Source organism: Rhinolophus hipposideros (assembly GCF_964194185.1).
Source record: "Rhinolophus hipposideros genome assembly, chromosome: 1".
NCBI classification, from domain to species: Eukaryota; Metazoa; Chordata; class Mammalia; order Chiroptera; family Rhinolophidae; genus Rhinolophus; species Rhinolophus hipposideros.
This window is the reverse complement of record NC_138047.1, coordinates 20,844,925-20,866,442: the sequence shown is the minus strand read 5'-3', so window position 1 is coordinate 20,866,442 and position 21,518 is coordinate 20,844,925. Positions and strand designations below refer to the sequence as shown.

Sequence of the window (21,518 nt, the reverse complement as noted above, 5' to 3'; positions counted from 1 at the left end):
AGTACTGATCAGATTAAATCCTAACTTCTCAACCCAATCCCACTTCAACCAAAGGAGCTTCTAAGTGAAATGTCATTGGAACAACAAATTCCAAGCTTTTTTTTAAAAAAAGGTTTAAAAAGCACTATGTTAAACTCACATACCAATAAACAGAAAATCTAGACGGTTACTCTTCCCTCCTCTGAATAAGGATTAAGAGGTTGAATTATGCTATCTCAACTAAAGGCAGTTCATTTCCAACCAGTTTTGCAAAACCAAAGGAATATTAAACTTTGGAATATATCTGCCTCAAAGGAGGTCATCCAAATCGGCTTCTTCAAGACTGAGAAAAGCCGCAATTGCACAGGTAACAGAAAAGTATCCTGATTTCCCACTCATAAGTAGTAAAAGTGTGCTCTTTTCCAGGAGTGGAAACTGTAAGAAGAAAACCTGGGTCTACAGAAATCTGGTATCGACTCCCTAAGTCATGGAGGAAGAGACAGGTGGGCATTCCATGGTCTTTATGGAAAGCAGACTCAACGGCCCGGTACTTTTATAATTCCCTGTACTGTCGTATCAACTTCTCTTTACCTCCACTACAAACGTGTCAATAATGTGCTCCTGGGGAAGGAACCAGTGGGCTACTTCCTCTTCATCCATCACTGGAGCGAGATGAAACCGCTTCAGGTAACTGTTGGTTAATTCTCGAACTTCTTTGATATCTCTTGGTTCCATCGGTCTCAAGCCTGAAGTCTTTGTCGCCTTGTTAGAGTGAAAAACAAAACCAATTGGGAAGCGTACATAGAAGAAGAGTAAAAGTCCTTTGCACTCAGTGTGATCAGCAGACCAGCTTGTTGGAACTGCAACTCTTGGCCTGCCCCAGACCTACCAAGCCAGACCTTGCAATTTAATAAGATTCCCACATTAAACTTCTAGATGTACTAAGTTAGAACATATGCTGGACAATGTGCTGTGTCTTATCTGTGTGTGCCAGGTCTTCGGTCGGTATTGCCCACAGCCCAAACAAAATCAAAGGGACACACCTGGCTGATCTGGATACCAATGCCAAGAATTTTAACAGCCTACATAAGAGGGCAGAGCAATCTTAGCATGTGCTCTGGAGTATTATGCTTTAAAATTTCCCTATCTGACATTTTGAAAACACAGTTGAAAAGAGTAGAGACATTTATTTTATTCAATGGCCTGTGAAAAGGATGTAGTTATTTTGTTCTCATGAACAACAAAAATGAAATGAAAGTCAAGCATGTTGATCAGAATGGGAAGGCAAGCATTTTCAGAGCCAAGCATTTTCTAAAGGCAAATGGCTGGCTGCCAACGACTGACCCTAGCCTCTCATGTCATCTTTCGATTAAAAGGTGACACGATAGGCATTTGAATCCATCCTTGCAGAGCGTCACAATTTTTCCATTAGGCCACAGGAATAAAATAACCTAAAGGTCAGGGCATTTGTATTTGTTCAACTTCCTGTCCTTAAAAGAGCTCCAGACATCACTTAGCTCTCTAGGGATTCTCCAGACACTAGGACACTCAGGCTGAGAAGTGAGAAAACCCATTCCATTTGCTTGTTTGTGAAACAAAAATATTAAAAACTTAGATAAACAATTTCATTTTTCCAGTTAACTTGATTTTTTCTTGAAACATTGGATACACTTTGAGTGATAATTTTCGTGTTTCCCCGAAAAATAAGACCTAGCTGGACCATCAACTCTAATATATCTTTTGGAGCAAACATTAATGTAAGACCTGGTTTATATTATATTATATTACATTACATTATACTATACTATATTATATTATACCTGGTCTTATAGTAAAATAAGACTGGGTCTTATATTAATGTTTGCTCCAAAAGATGCATTAGAGCTGATGGTCCGGCTAGGTCTTATTTTTGGGGAAACACGGTTGTATGTAAATATTGCTAGTCCACCTTTTCCATCCTAATTATTTCTAAATACTTAAAAACTAAAAGCTGCCTCTAAAATTAGATCATTATGATTCCTGCATGCCCCAGACTAGCAGTATGGCAGAAGGCCAAGGTAAAATACAATAGGTTTCATCTTGCATGCCAGCTCTGCTCGATGTTAATAGTTGCGCTGAGGTTTCTAAGGTTCCGTGACAAAGAATGCTGATTGATTATTGATTAGTGGGGGGTGGGGGGATGGGAGATGCGATTGTTTACTTACAGACCTAATAGTCCTTAGCTTAGTATTTACTATGAGCCACTCAGTTGTGATTTATGTAATATATAAAGACAGTCATGCAGCCAAAATACAGTTTAATAGTCTAAATTGAGAATTGAAGTCCTTTACATATAATGGAGAACTTATACTTCTAGTCTTTCTGTGGATCTCCAGGTCCGGGCTTCCATCCAAGGCTTAACCCTTCAGGAAAGCAGGACAGTAACAGCCTGGGAATGTGCTGGATGAATTCCTGTATTTTGTACCACAATCACTTATTCAGTAAAGTGAGGTAAAGGCTGCAGACATGGCAAAAAGGCCCTGTTGGCTATAGAAAGATGACACTTCTGTGGCCTGGCATTTATGTGCAAACCAGGCGTGAAGCTCTATTTTTCTTTTATTTCCCTGAGCCAATTTTCGTCCTGGTAGCACCTTTACATTGCAAGTCACTGGAAGGTGAAACCTATGTGATTTCTAAATACTGTTAAATATACATATAAATATACATTTCTAAATGCTAGTGGGAAGACCAAAACCATATAGAATGCATACTGCAGTTATTAAAAAAGATTATTTTCTGCTATGAGGACAACCTTGATAAATTTTAAACAGCCTGTCTCAATATTAAGACTTTTTTCTTTTGTTACTGCTTCAGTTAACAATCATCAGTGTTTAGCAATTAGATTAATTAATGAAAGCAACAGGATATACGATATCTGTTAATAAAGAACAATAATGAAGAAAAGGCTTGCCAACTTCTTTCTAAAGCAAAATATTCTTCTGTAGCATAGTTCTCGTGCACTGAATATTCATACTATGAAATCGCAAAAGTCAACATCCTTGGCCCAGCAGACATCCTTAAAGCAGCTGTTCTAAAATATTTTGGTCTGCCCTCTCCCGCTTTACGCTCTTAAAGATTATTGTGTACTTACAAAGAGCTTTGCTTATGTGGTTATATCTGTCTGTATTTGTCATATCAGAAATTAAATTAGAATTTTAAAACAAAAGAATGTATAAATACACATTTCATATAGCCTCTGGAAGACTTCATAGTAAACACGTAAGATAATGAAAGTAAAAAAAAAATGCAAATTATGTTTCATTATTATTATAAAAATAGTGTTGACTTCATGGACCCCCTGAAAGGGCCTCGGGGACTTCCAGAGATCCCTGGACCTCTGAGAACTGCTATCTCAAGTCTCTGAAGGTCAGTAAAATGGGTAGTAGAATTTAGATAAGGAAGACTCAGTGAAACAGTATGTTTGAGCAAATAGGCAGGGAGAAAGTATATAAACTTAGCAATTTATAAGCACTTCAAGTTTTTACAGAAGCATTATAGCAGAGAACATCAGACTATATCAGCTATTAAAAAATATAAGATCCTAGAAAATGGGGAGAATCTTTACTGCTGCTGACTAACAATGAATAGTTTATTTCAGGGCCTAAACGTGCATCTTTCTAAATTCATGAAATCACAAACTCTCCAAACAAACAAAAAAAAACACACAAAAATAACAAAAAATAACAAAAAAATCTATGGAAGCATGAAATAAATTTTAAAATGTAAAACACACACTTAAATTATAGCTGTTGTCCTCAGGAAGATGTGGGAAGAATGTTAAACCTAGATAAAAATGTTAAGCTTTGGCATAACCTGAAAGAATGGAGTGGTAATGTTTCTGAGCATTCAATAAAAAGCAAAAATACACTTCCAGTAACTGAGAAAATCTTAAATTTCATAAGCAAACTATATTTTAATAAGACTTATTTTCCCATGGTCCAATAAGATGCAATTCTCGTTGGACTTTATGTATTTTGAAACATGTGTAAAATCTGCTTAGGGCACAAGGAAATAAAGCTCAGAGTCTATCAAAAAACAGAAGCAATGTTGTTCTCTGTCAAACTATGTGGCACGAACTGTTTTAGAGCCAAGATTCCAGAGTAGAGATGTAAGCAATGATTATGGTTATTTGATTTTTAAAAAGGAGCAGTAGGACATTCAACACTAAAACAATCATCTACTGTAGTAAACTGGAACATCTCATGCGTTTTAGCATGTCTTTACAAGTGTGTCCTTGCAACATAGTGGAAAGATGCTGGGAGATTAATCTGACTCCTGCTCTTTATCTGCGTCAAATTCCTTCACCTTTAAAAGCATTGACAAAACAACAAAAAATTTTGTTTGGAAATGCTCAACACCAAATTAAAAACAAAGCAAACGTTTAAAGGGTAGAGAAATGCGTTACTCTTGGAAAAACTTTAGTATTTTAGATAGTGGTAGCTAATGACCCGGGCTCCAGGGTGGTTCTGTTCTGGGCAAAACAGTCTGGTGTGTCCATGTCCTCTTCTGTGAAATGGGGAAAATGGTCTGCCCTCCTCTGATTGTTATGGCAGTAAATGAGATTATGGGGGTTCAATGTCTAGCATGATGCTGGCCACAGTGAAAGTTAGCTTTTGTATTCAAAAGTCCACGAAAAAGGTATAAAGCAGGTACCACAAGCAGAAACAGTAATGATGAATCAGAAAATGATAGTGCAGAAAATGATAGTGCTCCACTGAGTACAACGCAAGTTGTACTCAGTAAGGTTCTTCTGTTTATACTTAATGGTCCAAATGGTCCTTAACGATGAGACTAGCAGTGGTGTCAGCCATCGGGGCCCTGTGAGAGGAGTAGGTGGTGTGGAGTACGCTGTATTGTCCAGCTTCTAACTCAAGAGATTGCTGTCAGCACATTCCAGTTCTCCAGTATCTGTTCTTTCATCTCTTCTACCCTCTCTTTTCCCCACCCCATTAATTTACTCTTCATTTTTCTTCCCATCTCTGAGATTTAAGAGGAGGAAGAGAGACTGGAATGTGCCCACAAGAGCTAGTTGGACCTTGACAATCGTCCTTTCCCGTCTTAACCTACGCTCTAATGACTACACGGAGATATCTGGTGGGACTGGGACATGAGGACCCCACAGCAGGTGTGTTAGAGGTGACAGCAGAAGCGAAGGGATCTAACTAGAGAAACATGGACGTCTGGGGCCTGCATCCCAAGTCCTCCACTTATGAGTGACATAAGTCCTCCACCTATGAATGGGGATAAGAAGTACCCACAAGCATATATAAGAGCACTTTATAAATTTCAGTTTATGAGGGAAATAAAAACCAATGCCTCACAGTGATTTATTACCAACTTGTTAAAATTTTGTTATCTGAGTACAAATTTTGTTATCTTGTACAAAAACATAGACTGATGGACAACGTCAAATCAAAAATACTTTTAGCAGCTCGAATTCTAATCATCCTGAATAAATCAATGATAGGCATGAAAAACTCCTTATTCTTCATTCCATTTTAGGCAACCTATGTGTAAGTGGGCACTTTCCTTAGAAGCAAGCTAGACTGCTTTATGCTGAAATTTTGGGAGACCAAAGTAGAATAGCGTTAGCTCCTAGAGAAAAAGTAGGCATGCCTGAAGTTTGTTGTTGTTGTTGTTTTACATTTTTAAATTAAATGTATCGGGGTGTATTGGTTAGTAAAATCACATAGGTTTCAAGTGCATAATTCTGTAACACGTTATCTATATATTGCATTGTGCATTCACCACCCAAAGTCAAATCTCCTTCTGTCACCATATATTTGGCCCCCTCCACCCTCTTCTACCATCCCCCCACCCCCCTTTCCCTCCGGTAACCAGTAAACTTGTCTGTGTCTATGAGTTTTTGAAGTTTTTAATTCAACCCACAGATAACAAAGTAGTTAACAACTGGCAAGGAGGACCGTGAGAATCAACGGTGCCTGTAGAGGAGGTATTTCATCTCAGCTATGTGCTACACCCCTTTTCTCTCTGCCATTTGTGCCCCTGTGACTGTCCCTCTCAGTTGCTCTGGATCTTGGCCGTTAGCAGAAATTATTTCTAGCTTCAAAAGAATAAATGTTGATTGTCATGACGCTAATGTGACCTCTCTGAACATGTTCCTATTTCTCCATTTCAGAACATACACCTCCCTGCTCTCACCTTCCTTTTTGCCACCCTAGCTTGAGAGGCCTCCTCCTTCTTCCCAAGGTTGTATGGACCCTCCTGCTTCGTGTCACCTGCATTTTTTATTTCCATCTGTTCTGATCTATGGTTCCCCTACCCTCCTGGGCCTCACAGAGAGGCAGTGGGCTCATTAGTTCGAGCCCCCACTGCCCGCAACAACAACAAAGACAGAAGGGAAGAACAAGCCTTCTGAGCCCTCTGCCAGGTCACGAAGCCCGAGAATGACGACCCTGACACTTCCAACAACGACCCTGCTTTCCTTCCCCTCCACTTCTCTCCATACTAAATTATGCCTAAGGTCAGACGCTAAGTGATTCTCATCTAGCATCAGAAGCCATTAATTCATGCAGTCTCTGATGACGCACATTTGGCAGACACACAACTGGTTGAAAGACAGAGTCTGCTGCCCCGAGAATGGCCATGACAGGTGAAGCCCTCATCATGTTGAAGAGGAACATGGCTATATTCCACATAAATCCCTCAACCCAGTCAAAAAAAAAAAAGATCTACTAAACCACTTTGTAAATATCCCCACCGAAAGAAGTCTGGAGAAATCAAAACTTCAAATACAAGATCCCATTGGTTGCGGACAGATTTTAGGATGGCCCCCAGCGGTGTCTGCCTCCTGGTATTCACGCCCTTGTGATCCACTCCTCAAGTATGGCTGGGACGTGTGTGTGACTTACTTGTGTCTAACTGATGAAATATGGCAACGGTGACTGGATGTCACCTTTGTGAATTGAGAATAAGGATCTAATCTTGCTGGCAGATTCTGTCTGTAGACTCTCTACTCACTGGCTTTGATGAAGCAAGCTGCCAGCCGCCCTGTGGAGAATCCCATGGGACAAAGAACGGAGGTAGCCTCTGGCTGACGGCCAGCACGGAACAGAGGTCCTCAGTCCAAATGAGGAGCCCACAAGGAACTCAAGCCTGCCAATGCCCTGCGAGCTTGGACGTGGATCCATCCCTGTCAAGTTTTCAGGTGAGACCCAGCTCTGGTTCGCACCTGACGGCAGCTTCACGAGAGACCCTGAAGCAGAGGCCTCAGCTAAGCTGTGCCTTCATTCCTGATCCACAGAACCTGGGAGACAGTAAATGTGTTGTTTCAAGCTGCTGCGTTTGTAGTCATCTGTTACGCAGTCATAGACAGCGAATACACCATTCAAGCTAAGCACGTTAAAATTTTACAATGGAGTATTACTCAGCAATAAAATAGAATGAAATCCTGCCATTTGCAACAACATGGATGGACCTAGAGGATATTCTGCTGAGTGAAATAAGTCAGATAGATAAAGACAAATACTGTATGATTTCACTTATATGTGGAATCTAAGAAAACAAATGAATAAACAAAACAGAAACAGATCTATGGATATAGAGAACAAGCTGATGGTTGCCCAAGGGGAGGATGGGTGGGTGAAATTTTAAAACTTTTTGTTTTAAATAATAAAAATAAATAATGTTTCCCCTATTAAGAGACAACTTTTCATACTGGGAAGTTGCTAGTTTAAAAAGACGATAATTTAATGAGATATTATTTCCTTTCCCCAGGTCTCTCCTCTAAATCTTATGCCTTAGTTCCACTGAGTGAATACATCAGAAGTCTGAACTTTTCTTCCCTCTTATTTAACAGATCCTAAATACTCAGATTTTCAAAACTTAGTATCTTGAGTTCAATCCCATCCAACCACAAACTGAAGAACCTAAAAAGTCTTTAAAAAACAAACTGGTTATATCCAAGTGAACGCTCTTACTTTTTCTAGCCCGAGTTCTATGCAGTCTTTTTAGCTACATATTCATGTCCTCAGATATAGGAGCCAGTTTTTAAGACTCCTGCACGCAATTCTTCTCTACATTAAAAGCGTCCGTTGTTACAGCCTTGGAAAACCGCAGACCATTCTTACTTACATCCGGGAGTCTGTACAGCTTCATCGTCCTCTGTAAAGTCATGTTTCTACTCAAGTGAGAAAATTTCACTTCTACTAATTTTCTGGGGTTTAGTGATCGATGCCAGTATCTGGAATACAATAAAGGTTTGAAAATCGGATTGATTTCTAACTCTGCAATTTTTGACTCTTCGTCTCAGCTCAGCTGTTGCAGTACATGAATGAGCACGCACTTACACTGTGTCTGGCGCAGTGCTCGATGCTGGCCCTCCTTCTACACAATTATCTTATCAGTCATTTTTTAAATCTACAATATGTCCTGCACTCACAGTATGTTCCTTTATAGTTTGTGACCTTTCATCTGTTTTAGTAAAGAGGAATCTTAAAATGGCAAGTCATATTAATAACGCTCAGTATTTAATTGCAAGTATTTAATGACCATCACTGATTCTATAGAAAGCAAACCACAAAGTTTAAAAACATGAAAATATTCCCCCTAAATCAGTAGCCTTCGTGTTTACATAACGTACACCAAAGAAAACAACTTTGTGAGAAACTAGCTTGAATTTCTTAAGTGATTCCAGTTTAGATACTAGGATGAATGATTTGTATTAAAATATGTGTGTGAAGTCTTATTTATTCTGTTTATTTATGAATAATTTAATAGGAGATACTAATTTTATAGCTTTATCTTTCATGCTATGTTTACCTTAAGTATTGTTTTATTTGAGTCAATAAAAATGGAAGGAGAAACAGGTTAGTTCAGTGACAATTTGATAAACAATTTTCTCACTGGATTAACGTCTGAAATCTTGATAAGAGCAGATGGAGTCATAAAAACGGAGCTTAAGCCTCTCCTAACTCTTAGCGAACAAGTATGTCTGGACATTTCAACGGATGCTTATCAAGCTTCTGGAGTAATTCCTGATAGCGCTACAGAGAACGGTATAAGACTGAGTGTTGGAGGAGGGGGGGAATGGAACTATATTGGACATTTCAAGATCACGACGCCCTGGGTTTCCTCTAGGTAGAGCCAGTGTTCGTCTCTCAAATGGAAGAGACACTGAAATAGAGCTTCAGCTCATCAGCATGCAAGTGGCTGTATGCTGAAGGAAGACTGGACTCACGGGTTCTTGGTTCTCGTCTCCATCCCTGCTACCAACCAACTACAAGAGCGCTGGTGAGCCAAAATCCCTCTGAGCTACACGTGAGGAGAATAACATTCTAGCAAGAGGGCAGGGAGGCTCAGTGCTTAGGTACAGGTAATATGCGAGTTAAGAGTGCTGCTATTACCTGCATGTGGCCACTGGTTTAGGAAGAACCACGCCAGCGGTATAAACGGCCTGGAAAATCCCTTCCAGGTTCACTCTTCTAGTTATTTCTCGAATTAACACTGGGGCTACCCGTTTTGATCTCAATTTCTTATGAACACAAAGAAAGTTGATTTCAACCATCTTCTTCACACTAAGAAATAAAAATGTCAAAAATCAAAACAAACAGAAGACGAAAACATTGAAAACAATAAGACAACACCTGTAAAATTTCAAAGAATAATGGAAAAACATCCTTTAACACAGTATTTAAGAAAAAAATCTTCCATCATCTAGACATTTCACAAACTCAGATTGCTACACCATTCCCCGAAGTCACCTGCCAAAGTGATCACAACTCTAGACTGGAGACTCAAACCCCTTGTTCTAAACAAATTGTAGGATCTGGGTCTTATTTATAAGTTTTCAGTTAGAAATTGGATCAGATGTGCCTCAAAGTTTCTCTATGTGTTTTTCCTATAATGTATACAATTATAGCAAAAATTGGGTCGATAAGATGCTGCTCTGGATGTAATGCCATCTCCAGGATCCCTGACAAGCGCTGGTCTAAGCCGTAATAAACCTCGAGAGCGCCAAGGCCAGCTCCTTGCTCTGGTTCCAGGTACACAGGCATTTCGTTGGACATACAATATTCCTTGAGATCAAATGCTTTCGCAGTAAATCAGCTAACCCAATATACTGAAAGGTAAACAGACCTATTAGGCCTCAGAGCTTTCACTTTCTGGGCTGGAGACCCAGAGCAAAAATGCAACGTACTTACCCTACCAGTAGAAAGAGTTTTTAAAATCCCTCCTAATACATTTTTTAAAGTAATGTTTTACTTAAATCTGAAATACCTACTTATAGCTTTGTTTATTCTGCTACATACATATACACATGTATATGTGCGTGTGTATATGTGTAATACATAAAACATATCTGTGTGTGCATGTATGAGACTAAGAGGCAAAGAGAGAAAAAGAGTTGTCCTTTTTTTGTTGTTCACAGTCCAAAATCTTTTAAAAATTAACTAATTTTTAGAGCAGTTTTACGTTCATAGCAAAACTGAGCAGAATGTACAGAATTCCCGTCTACCCCTTTCCTCCCCACACACAACCTCCCCCACTGTCAATAGCCCGCATGAAGTCATTTTAAAGCCTATTATAATTGTGATTCTTGGAAAAGCAACAAATCAAAACTGACACAGGTAAGCTTTAATATGTACCTGTCGTAAATCCGAATGTTTGCTGGGATGGCACTTATGAACCCTACCAGTTTTTTGTTCGAAGACACTCTGACCCCACAGTGCCACTGAAGAAGCCAGCCAGGGGGACGCAGAGCCCTGAAATCAAGGTAGGCAAGGAAAACAGGTGCCAGTTAGTGTCCAAAAATACAGGGACAGACGAAGCCGTGCCAAGCCACCTGCCCGCCCACAGCCTACGAGACCAGCCAGACTCACCAGAGCAGGAACTCGGGCGAGTAGTCAAATCGGAACATGTTGTCGTCATCCTCCACGTAATTCTCATTGAGCAAGGTGTACAGCTCCTTGAGCTACAAGATCAAACAGGTGTCCTGTCTGTGGTGCTCAGAAGCAACTCAGAAGCCATCTGTGTGAACGCAGCTATTGAATTTAAGAGCTTTACTCACCACTTCAGCATTATCCAACTCCAAAGTGTCCCACATAAAACCCTGCGGCAAAGAATAGGGTTCTCGGCGCACGTTGTCTTTATCTGCTTCAATTGCACCGTGAGATGTTATCACTTCATCTGAAGAGGGAGAGAGAGAGGAAGAAAGACAGAGAGAATATTCAATGACAAAGTGTGCTGACGATCCAAAATGGTCCATTACATAAAACAAAATCAAGTTTAGTTTAACACAATCTTTCAAAACACAGCATTGTTTCCGCCACCTCTAGAGCTAAACAGGGTAGGTAGCAAAGATAGTGGTGGAGAAAAACTATTTCACCAATAAAAGGAGAAATCCTCTGTCGTCCAACGACAAGGTGAACAATGAAATGACCGTGATTTCTCCATCTCAGCCCCAGCATTACAGATTAATCGCCCAGCACCACTGGGGACAGCACAGGCCAGATGATAGCCTTAGAGATATTCTCCTTTTTCACTCTGCATTTCAAAAAACTGGGGCAGGGGAAGGGCTACAGGCACCCCTGACTCCTTCCAGCAAAATCTAAAATTAATTTCAGGGCTGTTGACATCTGTCCACCTGGACCGCTGGCAGTGCAGCTCACATCATAAACGTCGCTACGATTTCCACAAAGGTGCCCTTTTCCAATTCCTTCTCTGCAGCTTCCCAACGTGGTTGGGAAAAAACCCCACACTCCCGACTGGCTGCTGCTGGCCTGGCCACCTTGGCACCCTGCTTCCAGGCTCGACCACACTGATGACGGTGACCTCCGGCTGGCCCCGGCTCAGGGCCACCTGGGGCTTCCCTCTACTTGCAAGGCCCTTGCCCTGCTTTTTTTTCAAGGGGCTGGTCTCGTGTTTACAGCTATAAGCTTACACATTGCTTTCTCACAGCGTCCTTCCCGACCTAAGCTTTTTCCCACCTGGCGTGTATCCTCCTTCCACCTTGAGCCCCCACCCTGTGGCCACCACTTATCCTACTTCCGCACCACCGTTTCCCTGCTGTGTACCCCAGTGCCTGGCAGTTAATAACAGACACTCAACAAATACCTGCTAAATATTTTTCAACCACAAAAAGGAGATCTGCCATTTGTAACATGAATGGACCTCGCTAAGTAAAATAAGTCAGAGAAACACAAACACCATATGATCTCACGTAAATGTGCAATCTAAAAGAAAACAACAAAAAAAAAAACCAAAACAACAAAAAAGAACTCATAGATACAGGGAACAGATTGGTGGTTGTCGGAGGCAGGAGGTGGGGAGGATGGAGAAATGGGTGAAGGGAGTCAAAAGATACAAACTTCCAGTTATAAGATAAAGAAGTCCTGGGAGCATGGCGACTATACTTAATAATACTGTATTGTATATTTGAAAGTTGCTAAGAGAGTAAATCTTAAAAGTTCTCATTATAAGAAAAAAATTTCTGTAACTGTAGTGATGGATGTTAACTAGATTTATTTACTGTGGTGATCATTTCACAATACAGACATATTCTGAATCATATGTTATATACCTGAAACTAACACAATGTTGTATGTCAATTATATCTCAATAAAACAAACAAACAAACAAATCAATAAAAGCAGAAGGAGAGGAACCCAAGTATCTGCTGAATAAATAAATGACCCTCAGGTACAGGTTCTTACCATGACAGACCTTTCTACCAGTGGACGCCACAGGGGTTGTACCAGCTCCATGGTACAATCCTTCTTTCTTTCTAATCCCTGACTTTGTTCCTTTTGTCTTATCTCCACTCTACCAGCTCATGGCCATACAAATACCTTCCTCATGTCAGCCCAAGTGGCCAGCTGCCCAGCTGCTCCCTTCAGAGTCCCTTTGGACCTTGGGCTTGTCTGTCTGCACAACACCAGGGCACCATCCCATTCAAGCAGCTGCAAACAGTTGGCTGTGTTTAGAATGAAGTGGGACATGGCTCTGGAGAGAAACACAGAGGCACAGTCTCTCTGACATTCACATGTTCTCCCTACCTCAGGCCCCTTCTTCCTCACCAGGGCTTCTAGGAACTGGAAAATCCTGCAGGAGTTTGGGGAGGGGCCAAATGTGGTGAGTACCTGGTTTATCTTCCCAAAGAGTGTGCTGGGGTTAGGTGCCCTGGAGGTGGCTTTCTTCCCTCTCCCTGCCCCTTCAGTGACCTAAAAGCCACCAGCAGCTTGCCAAGTGGCACTCAGCTAAACCAGTACATTCAGACCAATAAAATGCATCCTTTCAGCTAATGGTCATTCAATTCAATGTCATTTAAAATCCTGTAAATTCACTCTAGAGTCTTCCTCCACTATCAAATACACTTCTAGAGCCTGAAAGAAAAGGCAGTGAGGAAATTTTCTTCCTTCTTTCACACTCTGAAGCTCATGCTTTTTAAGCTCTTTGGAGTGGTGGATGCAGGTGGGAGACAAGCAGTAAGTTCAAAAAAGTGTGAAAAACATTCTTTGAAGGCAGAGAGAAAGACTGTTCCCTGATTTATATGTGATGAAAATGATTATTTGTACATAATGGGGCGATTAACAGTTTTGGATAGCAATTAATCCTTTATATTGAATTCTGGAACTTGAACAATCAAGAAAGAAAAACAGAAATAATTACACAATAATCTTTCTTCATATAAACATAATACAAAGTGCAGCAGGTTTGGCTTGTAATACATTTATAAACATTTACATGGCATTGATATCATCCTCTTTTTTTTTGCATAACATGAAAAAGGAACAATAAAATGATATTTATCGAAACTGAAGTGATGGAGAAGCAAAGCGCTGAGTGAGGGAAGAGGCCTACTATACAGCTTCTTACACGACCCAACGCCCTTTCAAGGCCCTTCCGGAGGACTCCCGATCCCGATTATACTGGAATGTTATCGCACCGGTAATAACTACCACCACTGGGGAGTGTTCGGAATCCTACTGTTAAACAGCACAAAAGTTTCCACTGCAATAAGTTAATAGGGCAAATTTTCTATCTTTTGGAATAACTGAAATGTGAGACTGTCAAAAATTTATGTACAGGAAAAACAACTCCATGAAGCTCAGAATCAAAAAGCAGGGGGTGGGGGAGACTCCCTCTTTTATAGGTATTTTTAATCCGTTCATGTTTCAAGTGTGGGGAAATTGGATTTTTCACAGGATTAGAAATTAGACTAAAATTGTTATTACTGAGGGACAAGGTCATAATCCAATATTTCTATTTTAAGAAGAAAAGTATTACTGTTGTTTACAGTTCTGATCTGTAGTATGAAACAAGTTACATAAGTGAAGGCAAGTCCCTTCTGTGTGTTTTGTTTGTTGTTAGCCTTGTCTTTTGGGAGGAAAAACGAAAAAAGGCAGAGAAGCTCACTTAGTTTGGGTACCGGCTGTGTGTCCCAAAACTGGTATCTGTGTTTGGCAGCCTCGTCAATGTTCCTGGCGGGGCCCTGGCACGCTGACAACAGCTCCATTGCTCTCTGGATGTCCTGCAACTTCTGCATTGGAATGGCGGGATTCTAAAAGAGCAAAGACAGACAGACACAAACTATGAGAAATGTGCCGCTGCTGCAAAACCTGGGGCAGAGATACGTGCATCTGCCTTGGAGTCTACACACCGATAAACAACCAGTCCTCTAGGCCCGGCTAGGCCCCTGGGCTCCCGTATGCGACCGTATTAAAACATAAGCAGACATATTATGTTAAAGATAATGATAGCGCTAGAGTTTTGATGGGGTTCTCTTAGTGTGGGAATTCTAATGGAACTCAAACCACCCTCTGCTGCAGGTTCCCACCCATCTGCAAATGGTCCTGACCCTTACTCGTCTGGGCGGAGCAGCAAAAGGGCGTGACATGCAATGCATGCATTACTGTCAGATAGCAGCCAGTCAGCCACCAGCCTTGGTGTCACTTAGGGTTAATGCTCGGCAGCAGCAATGTAGGGACAAAGGAAATCACTTCTAGCATCACTTCTAGGCAGACAAGGGAGACTTTAGTTCATTAAGAAGAAAGAAACCTGAATTTAGTACTGAGCTGGGAAGGAAGCGAATCAAGAAAGGAAACCTCTCAGGATGCCTTCCTCTTGGACCACACCCTGCCCTCTCCTCACACTGATGCTCCTCCAGAGACAAACCTTCCAACAAGGGCGAGCACTTTCCTCTATGAATTTGGACCTCGGACAACCCTAGCTGTTCTCCCAACCCAAGTGTTGGAAACTAACCTCCTTTTTAAGTAAAACATATTCTCAGTCTATAAAATTGACAGTACCTTTAAGTTATAAAGTTCCTTCCTCAAAGCCAATATTCCTGTCATCTCTGAAGATTCTTTTTTTGGAAAATCCCTCAGGTAATGTCATACTACATGGAAAACGAGACTATCTTGGACACAACAGAGTAGTGCATAGAACTGAACATGGAAATCAGTGAGTTTTCCAATATGCAAAATTACTGATTAGTTTTAGAATTTTGATGCCATCCAAAGAACGCTCTTCACTGCAGTTCAGAAGTGGTTAGAAGGCATCTCAGAGCCCTTAGGTTTCCTGTATGGCAACACACCATGGGCACCAAGCAAAGCGACCAACGACCGTCGATGGTTTTTACACAGCAGCTCTGAACTTATGCTCAATTTTGACCATGATGTGTGTGGTCTGGAGCAAAGCCTTTAACCTGGAAGAGTACTGGCTTGACCTGGTAAAAAATGGGGTTTATTTAATACAGGCCATTCTGTGGTTCCTTTATTCACTGGGTCCCCGTAAGTTTCTTGCCATTAAAATGAATCAAGGAAACAAAGTGCTGGAGTCTAACTGGAGGTAAAGTCTTAAAGTCTCCCGCTGTAACTCTAACAGTACCACCCAGGAATACCCCCATTTTTGTAAGCTGTTTATCTTGTATTTTGTTGGAAATCTAAATCATAAGGCTCATACCACAAGTACACATACTAATTTAACAAAATACTTTTGCTGTTGTAATTTATTGTCTGTTTATTTTTTTCTTTCTCTTGTTTAGGTCTCTTTTGAACTTCCAATGTAAAAGTAACTGGTTTCCAGCAAAGTGAAATTTGCATCCATTTGAACCCCCCAATAACACAATCTGTTAGGAGACCTATACCGCACACAGGAACTAAGCACAGCATACTGCAGCTAATAATGCTTGAACATGTATCCATTTATCTTAAAAAGGGCAAAGTAGAACAACGCACTCTTACAAAAATACACCTACAGCGTCTGCACTCAATTTGTCATGGTACGCTTCTTTCCTGATAGGCGTTAAATCCCCTAACACTTTAATACACCAAACTCAAACTGTTTTGTAACCGTCATGAATCAGCATCTTTGTTCCAAAGGAGCCAATGATATCTCAACTCCATGAAGAAGCGCTCAGAGTGCTTTCTACTTCACCTAATGAGCCTCATCAGGTTGACCAGTAGTGTTTGCATGAAATCACCATTTATGAACTATTTACATCCCAATGCTCACTATTTAAATGCTTTCCTAAAGTGGATTCAAGTAAATACAATTTCCAAATCCATGGTGACAAAGAAGTAAGGAAAAGTCAGCTATGATAGATTCTTAAACCTATCCATCCACCTTCCATAGTAGCACCCCCTGGGGAGAAATGAATTAGGATTAGGGAAGGTGAGAATGTATACCAACCCTGCACTAGCTTCCCCGTTAGAGTCCTATGTAAGAATCAGGCATACCTCTTTTCCTCCATGTCTTTTCCTAGTGAAATAAGTACATCAACCGTACTCTTCACCCATTATTTTCCAAATTTAATACTTTGGAAAAAAATGTCTAAGTCCTCTCCCACTAAGAAGCCTACAAGAATGTAGACAAATACCATTTTACTGTGGTTCTTGAATATTCTCTAAACACAGGCCACTATAATTTACGGTGTTACCTAGAGCTGGCATTGACTTAAAAGAAAGGAGCCTGAGTTTTAAAAAACCCAATGGAGATTAGCCCACATTGAAACAATTATGAGTTTTCTTAATTTAAAAAGAAAACAGTATCTTTGCCATAAATGCTAATCGCTCCTCCAGATTTGCTGGCTCTCGCTTCTTTTAAGTGATCAGAACTAGGGGCAGGGCTCCAAATCACCAGGGGTACAGAGATGGTAGAAGCTGATGGCGATGACAGAAGCAACAAGGAGATGGTCACAACTGCATATAAGTGACACCGCATTTATCTGATGAAGCAACGCTTAGAAACGGAAAGAAAATTCTTGCAAGCTTATGGTGTACCTTATATGAGTTACCTTGGAAATTATGTCCGGTGGATAGAATATTTATTACCTGAGAACCAAGGTGAAAAGCTAGGGAAGAAGATTCCATTTTCTTCTCACCCCACAAAGGCAGTCAGGGGGAAATTGGGGGCAGTAATTTTCCTTCTCAGTGATTCCTGGTCCTTATGTGTAAAACAGGCAACAACAACAAAACTACCTGCAAGATTCACTTCATGCGATATAATGCAAACGTTGTACAAGAAAAAATAAAATTAAACCCCACAAAACTTGCATAAGGGTCATAACTGCCATGTAGACAGTGCTTTATAATATAAAAACCATTTAATAAAAATGATCTAATTGTAACCTCGTAACAGCACTGTGAGTTGGGGAGAAGGCATCGCCCCACTTTGCAGATAAGAAAAAGGGCATGAGGAGGGGCTGGACACCTTGTGCCAAGGCCAAGCTCGAGAGCTGTGGGCCAGGATGAGCCCAGCTTCCCCACTCACGTCCTGAGCCCTTCCCATTACACCGCACACTACAAACGTCAAAACATCTCCATTTCATTATACTTCTAATTCTACCCCTTTTCACTGCGTTTCTTGCATCAAGAAGGCTCTGTGCTTCCCTGGGCCCAGCACACAAGACCTGTGTTCACAGCCAGGGTGACTGGGGTTGGCCCTACAGAAAGGGGCACCCCCAGAGGTATCAACCTGCCAACACAGGGTCCAGCCGACAACTTCTGGTTTGGTCTAAAATGGGTGTTTCTTCAGAGGGAACAGTAAGAGCTATTTCCCACCCTTGGCAATGGAATTAAGAATGGCCACTGAAGACTGGTCCAATTCAAAAGCAACATAAGACTTACCCGTGGCTGCTTCTGCTGAAATCTGCTGCCAGATGGTGTTGTGCTATTCAGATAATTAGACAGACACCCAGAAAAATTAAAACGTGAATATCTTCTGAACTAAAAGTCATCAAATATTCAGTGTAACTTCAAAAACAAAACCTAACAGCTCACAATGCGATTTTGTCCTAGGACTACAATCTACATACTAACTTGCTGTGAAACGGGGGAAACGCAGGCGGTACCCTCATACACACAAGAGCACAGCACGTACCTCTTAGTTACCTGGGAGCCATGTCAGTTTTTGGAAGACTGTAAATACTCTCAGGTTACTACCAGTACAGTCACAACAAATTCTAACTACACCTCTGATCCAACAGGGTGCTTGGCTGCACAGAACTGCTCTCACGTGCATGAGCAACCACACGGGTTAGAATAAAACAGGGCTCTCACTTTTGACGGATGCTGAATCTTAATCTCCTGGGAATCAGATGCAGAGTCTGACTTGGTGCCTCCGGAATTGGGTTTCTCCTTTTTTCTCTTCTGTTTCTTCTTTTTCTTTTTGGCACCCAAGTCCCCTCTGGGACTTCTGTTAGGAAATTCACAGGAGGTAAAACAACAACAATAAATCATTATATAAAATTAATCATTTAGAACAACACGTTATATCCAGGAGAAAAAACTATGTTAGAATGTAAGATACTGTGATTTACAAGAAACATTCACATGACCCAATATATTATTTCTTATATATATTTGGTTTTCATTGATGGTTCCTGGCTCACAGTTCCTAAAAAACAAACCAACAAAAAAACCCTTGGAGTTTCCTGAGTGATGACAGCTTAAAGGTGTCCCTTATGTTAATGAGGTGACTTTTGGAAAGCACCTAAGGATGGGGGGGTTGGCTGCCAGTGGAGCCAACCATGTGATCAGAGGGTTGGAACTTTCAGTAGCACCCCCAACCTGCACTGAGGAGAGAGGGGCAGGAGAATGGCCAATGATTTAACCAGTCATGCCGATGTAATGAAGCCTCCAGGTCGGTTAACATGTGGAGGTGCTGGGAGAATGGGGTGTCTGGAGAGACCACAGAAGTTCTGCGTCCTTCCCCACACTTTACCCTATGCATCTCTTCTGTCCGCATGTTCCTGAGTTATATCCTCTTATAATAAACTGGTAGTCTCGTAAGAGCTGTGAGCAGCTCTAAGCAAATTAATTGAACCCATGGAGGGGGTCCTGGGAACCTCTGATTTATAGCCAGTCTGTCAGAAGTACAGAAAAAACCTGGACTTGCAACTTGTGCCTGAAGGTGGGGATGGTTGGAAGGGTTCTTGCAGGACTGAGCCCTTAACCTGTGGGATCTAATACTATCTCAGTAGATACTGTCAGGATTGAGTTCAAGTCTCGAACACTCTGTTGATGTCCAAAAATCGCTTGGTGTTGTGTTTGAAGTCCCACCCCCTACCCCAAAACACACATACACATGTTGGAATTGGGTCCAGGAAGCCCAAACAGGATGTAAGTGGGAAACAGAATTTAGTCAGATTAGGAAGTTAACCAACAAGTAACTCAGAAGTATATCAGTCTACACTCAGTCGTCCTGCAAGGTGCCTACATGTCATTTGAGCAGAAAAATTATAGATATAAACCATGTTTTATAACAGAAGTCAAATAGCTTTCACAGTTATTGCTCCACTAAGCTACCTCTTGGTCAGCCTTTTAAGGAGAGATATACGCTGTAAAAAATTCCATTATTAACATCTTATGGGTACAACAAACCACTAATTTTGACACAACAGAACCAAAGAAACTGATTATCTGCAGAGGTGGAAATGCTTCCTGATAAAGATTTTTACAAGACGGATTAACAATTAAAACAAAGCAAAACACAAAACAAAATAAAACCTGGGTCGGCCCAGTGCTCAGGTGGTTGGAGCACCGTGCTCCTAACGCCGAGGTCGCCAGTTCGATTCCCACATGGGCCAGGGAGCTGTGTCCTACACAACTAGACTGAGCAACAAAGGCTTGAACCGGAGTGGGGGGCGCAGTGGAAGAAGGGGGGAAAAAACAACAACTCTACATGAGAAAAAATTTTACTGGTAAAACACTTGTGTTTCACTGGTAAAATATTTGTGTTTGGAGTTATCTTACAGCTGTCATCTTCTGAAAGAGCAGAAGAGACCAAGGAGATTTAAACTTTCCATTTATTTGGACCTATCCTACCACAGTATTCCCAGAAGGTAAATTAAAATTTCTAGTCAGAGATTATTATTGCATTATTGCCTGATGTAGAGAAAAGTGATGGAAAGAATCAGTTCCGTTCCATTGTTCTCAATTAGCTCTACGGGCCCCTACCCATTTTCTTTCTTGAATTTTTACCTAATTATCAAATACATATTTATTGTAGAAGACACAAGTGTCATTAATATACTAACAGCCTTATGACACTGTCCCTCAAAGGCAACCAATAGTTCTTCTGGTATATTCTTCCAAAATTAACTGTCTTCTCTAAGCATGCCCTCATTTTCACTATAAATAAGTTTTAAATAAAAATTGATTCTTAAACATACCATTTTGAAACTTGCTTTTTCCCCCTTCCACTTCACAACATGTCTTGAACTTCTTTCCACGTCAGGATCTATTGCGCTACATCATTTCTTTTTAACAGCTGGACAGCATTCCACCATGTAAACATATCACATTTCATTCCTATATTAACAATGCGGCTGCCGAAACATATTCTGGTCCTTACGTCTTTGTTCATTCACGCTAGTATGTCCAAAGGTGGAAATGCTGGGTCAAAGGGCATGCAGCGTTTTCGTTTTAGTAGATGATTAAGACTGGTTTAGCAAATATTGTACCTATTTCCATTCCACCAATAGTAAATGAGACAGTTTCTGGTTCTGCATGCAAGGAGCTTGGAAATCACCACTCCGTCCTAACAGACTGAAAAATCAACATCTTCTTGGATCCGTAAGAGAGGCAAGGACACAGGGCAAACTGTTCCAAGACTGGACAGACAGACAGATGAATGCAGGGAGTCACAGCTTCCCAGAGCAGAGACTCACCAGCTGAAACCACCACAGGAACCAGCCAGCGCCCAGGTAGGAAAACGTCAACTGTAACTGACCAAGTGCTGGAAGCTACGTGTGGACAAGCCTGAGAGTTAAAAACTCCAGGAGACCCAGTCACACTTTCGTGAGTTTTACTCCAGGAGCCCAATCAGATTCACACAATAAATTCTGGAGAAAAATCCCTTCAGGCAGGGAAGAGGAACCATTTTGAAATACGCCAGAACACTGTGCGTCCTCACATGTCCGCCCTCAGGGGAAACTCATCAGCCAGAGCCTAACCTTCAGGGGCACAGTCAGAGCCTAACTGACCTGGGGCAGGCAAATGCCCCACTCCAGCCACTGCGGCTGTCCTGTGCTGCCT

General features: G+C 41.2%; 1 protein-coding gene across 1 annotated transcript in view; it reads right to left on the bottom strand.

The window, feature by feature from the left end:
• The window catches only part of NMT2 (N-myristoyltransferase 2), a gene marked incomplete at its 5' end in the record, with an annotated part of 67,398 nt that overhangs the window by 9,625 nt on the left and 36,255 nt on the right, over positions 1-21,518 (bottom strand). The window contains 8 exons of the mRNA XM_081051821.1: positions 571-741; positions 8,113-8,221; positions 9,384-9,554; positions 10,626-10,742; positions 10,860-10,951; positions 11,048-11,166; positions 14,395-14,539; positions 18,540-18,675. Of these exons, the coding sequence (XP_080907947.1) occupies positions 571-741; positions 8,113-8,221; positions 9,384-9,554; positions 10,626-10,742; positions 10,860-10,951; positions 11,048-11,166; positions 14,395-14,539; positions 18,540-18,675 (1,060 nt within the window). The remainder of the gene's footprint in view (positions 1-570; positions 742-8,112; positions 8,222-9,383; positions 9,555-10,625; positions 10,743-10,859; positions 10,952-11,047; positions 11,167-14,394; positions 14,540-18,539; positions 18,676-21,518) is intronic.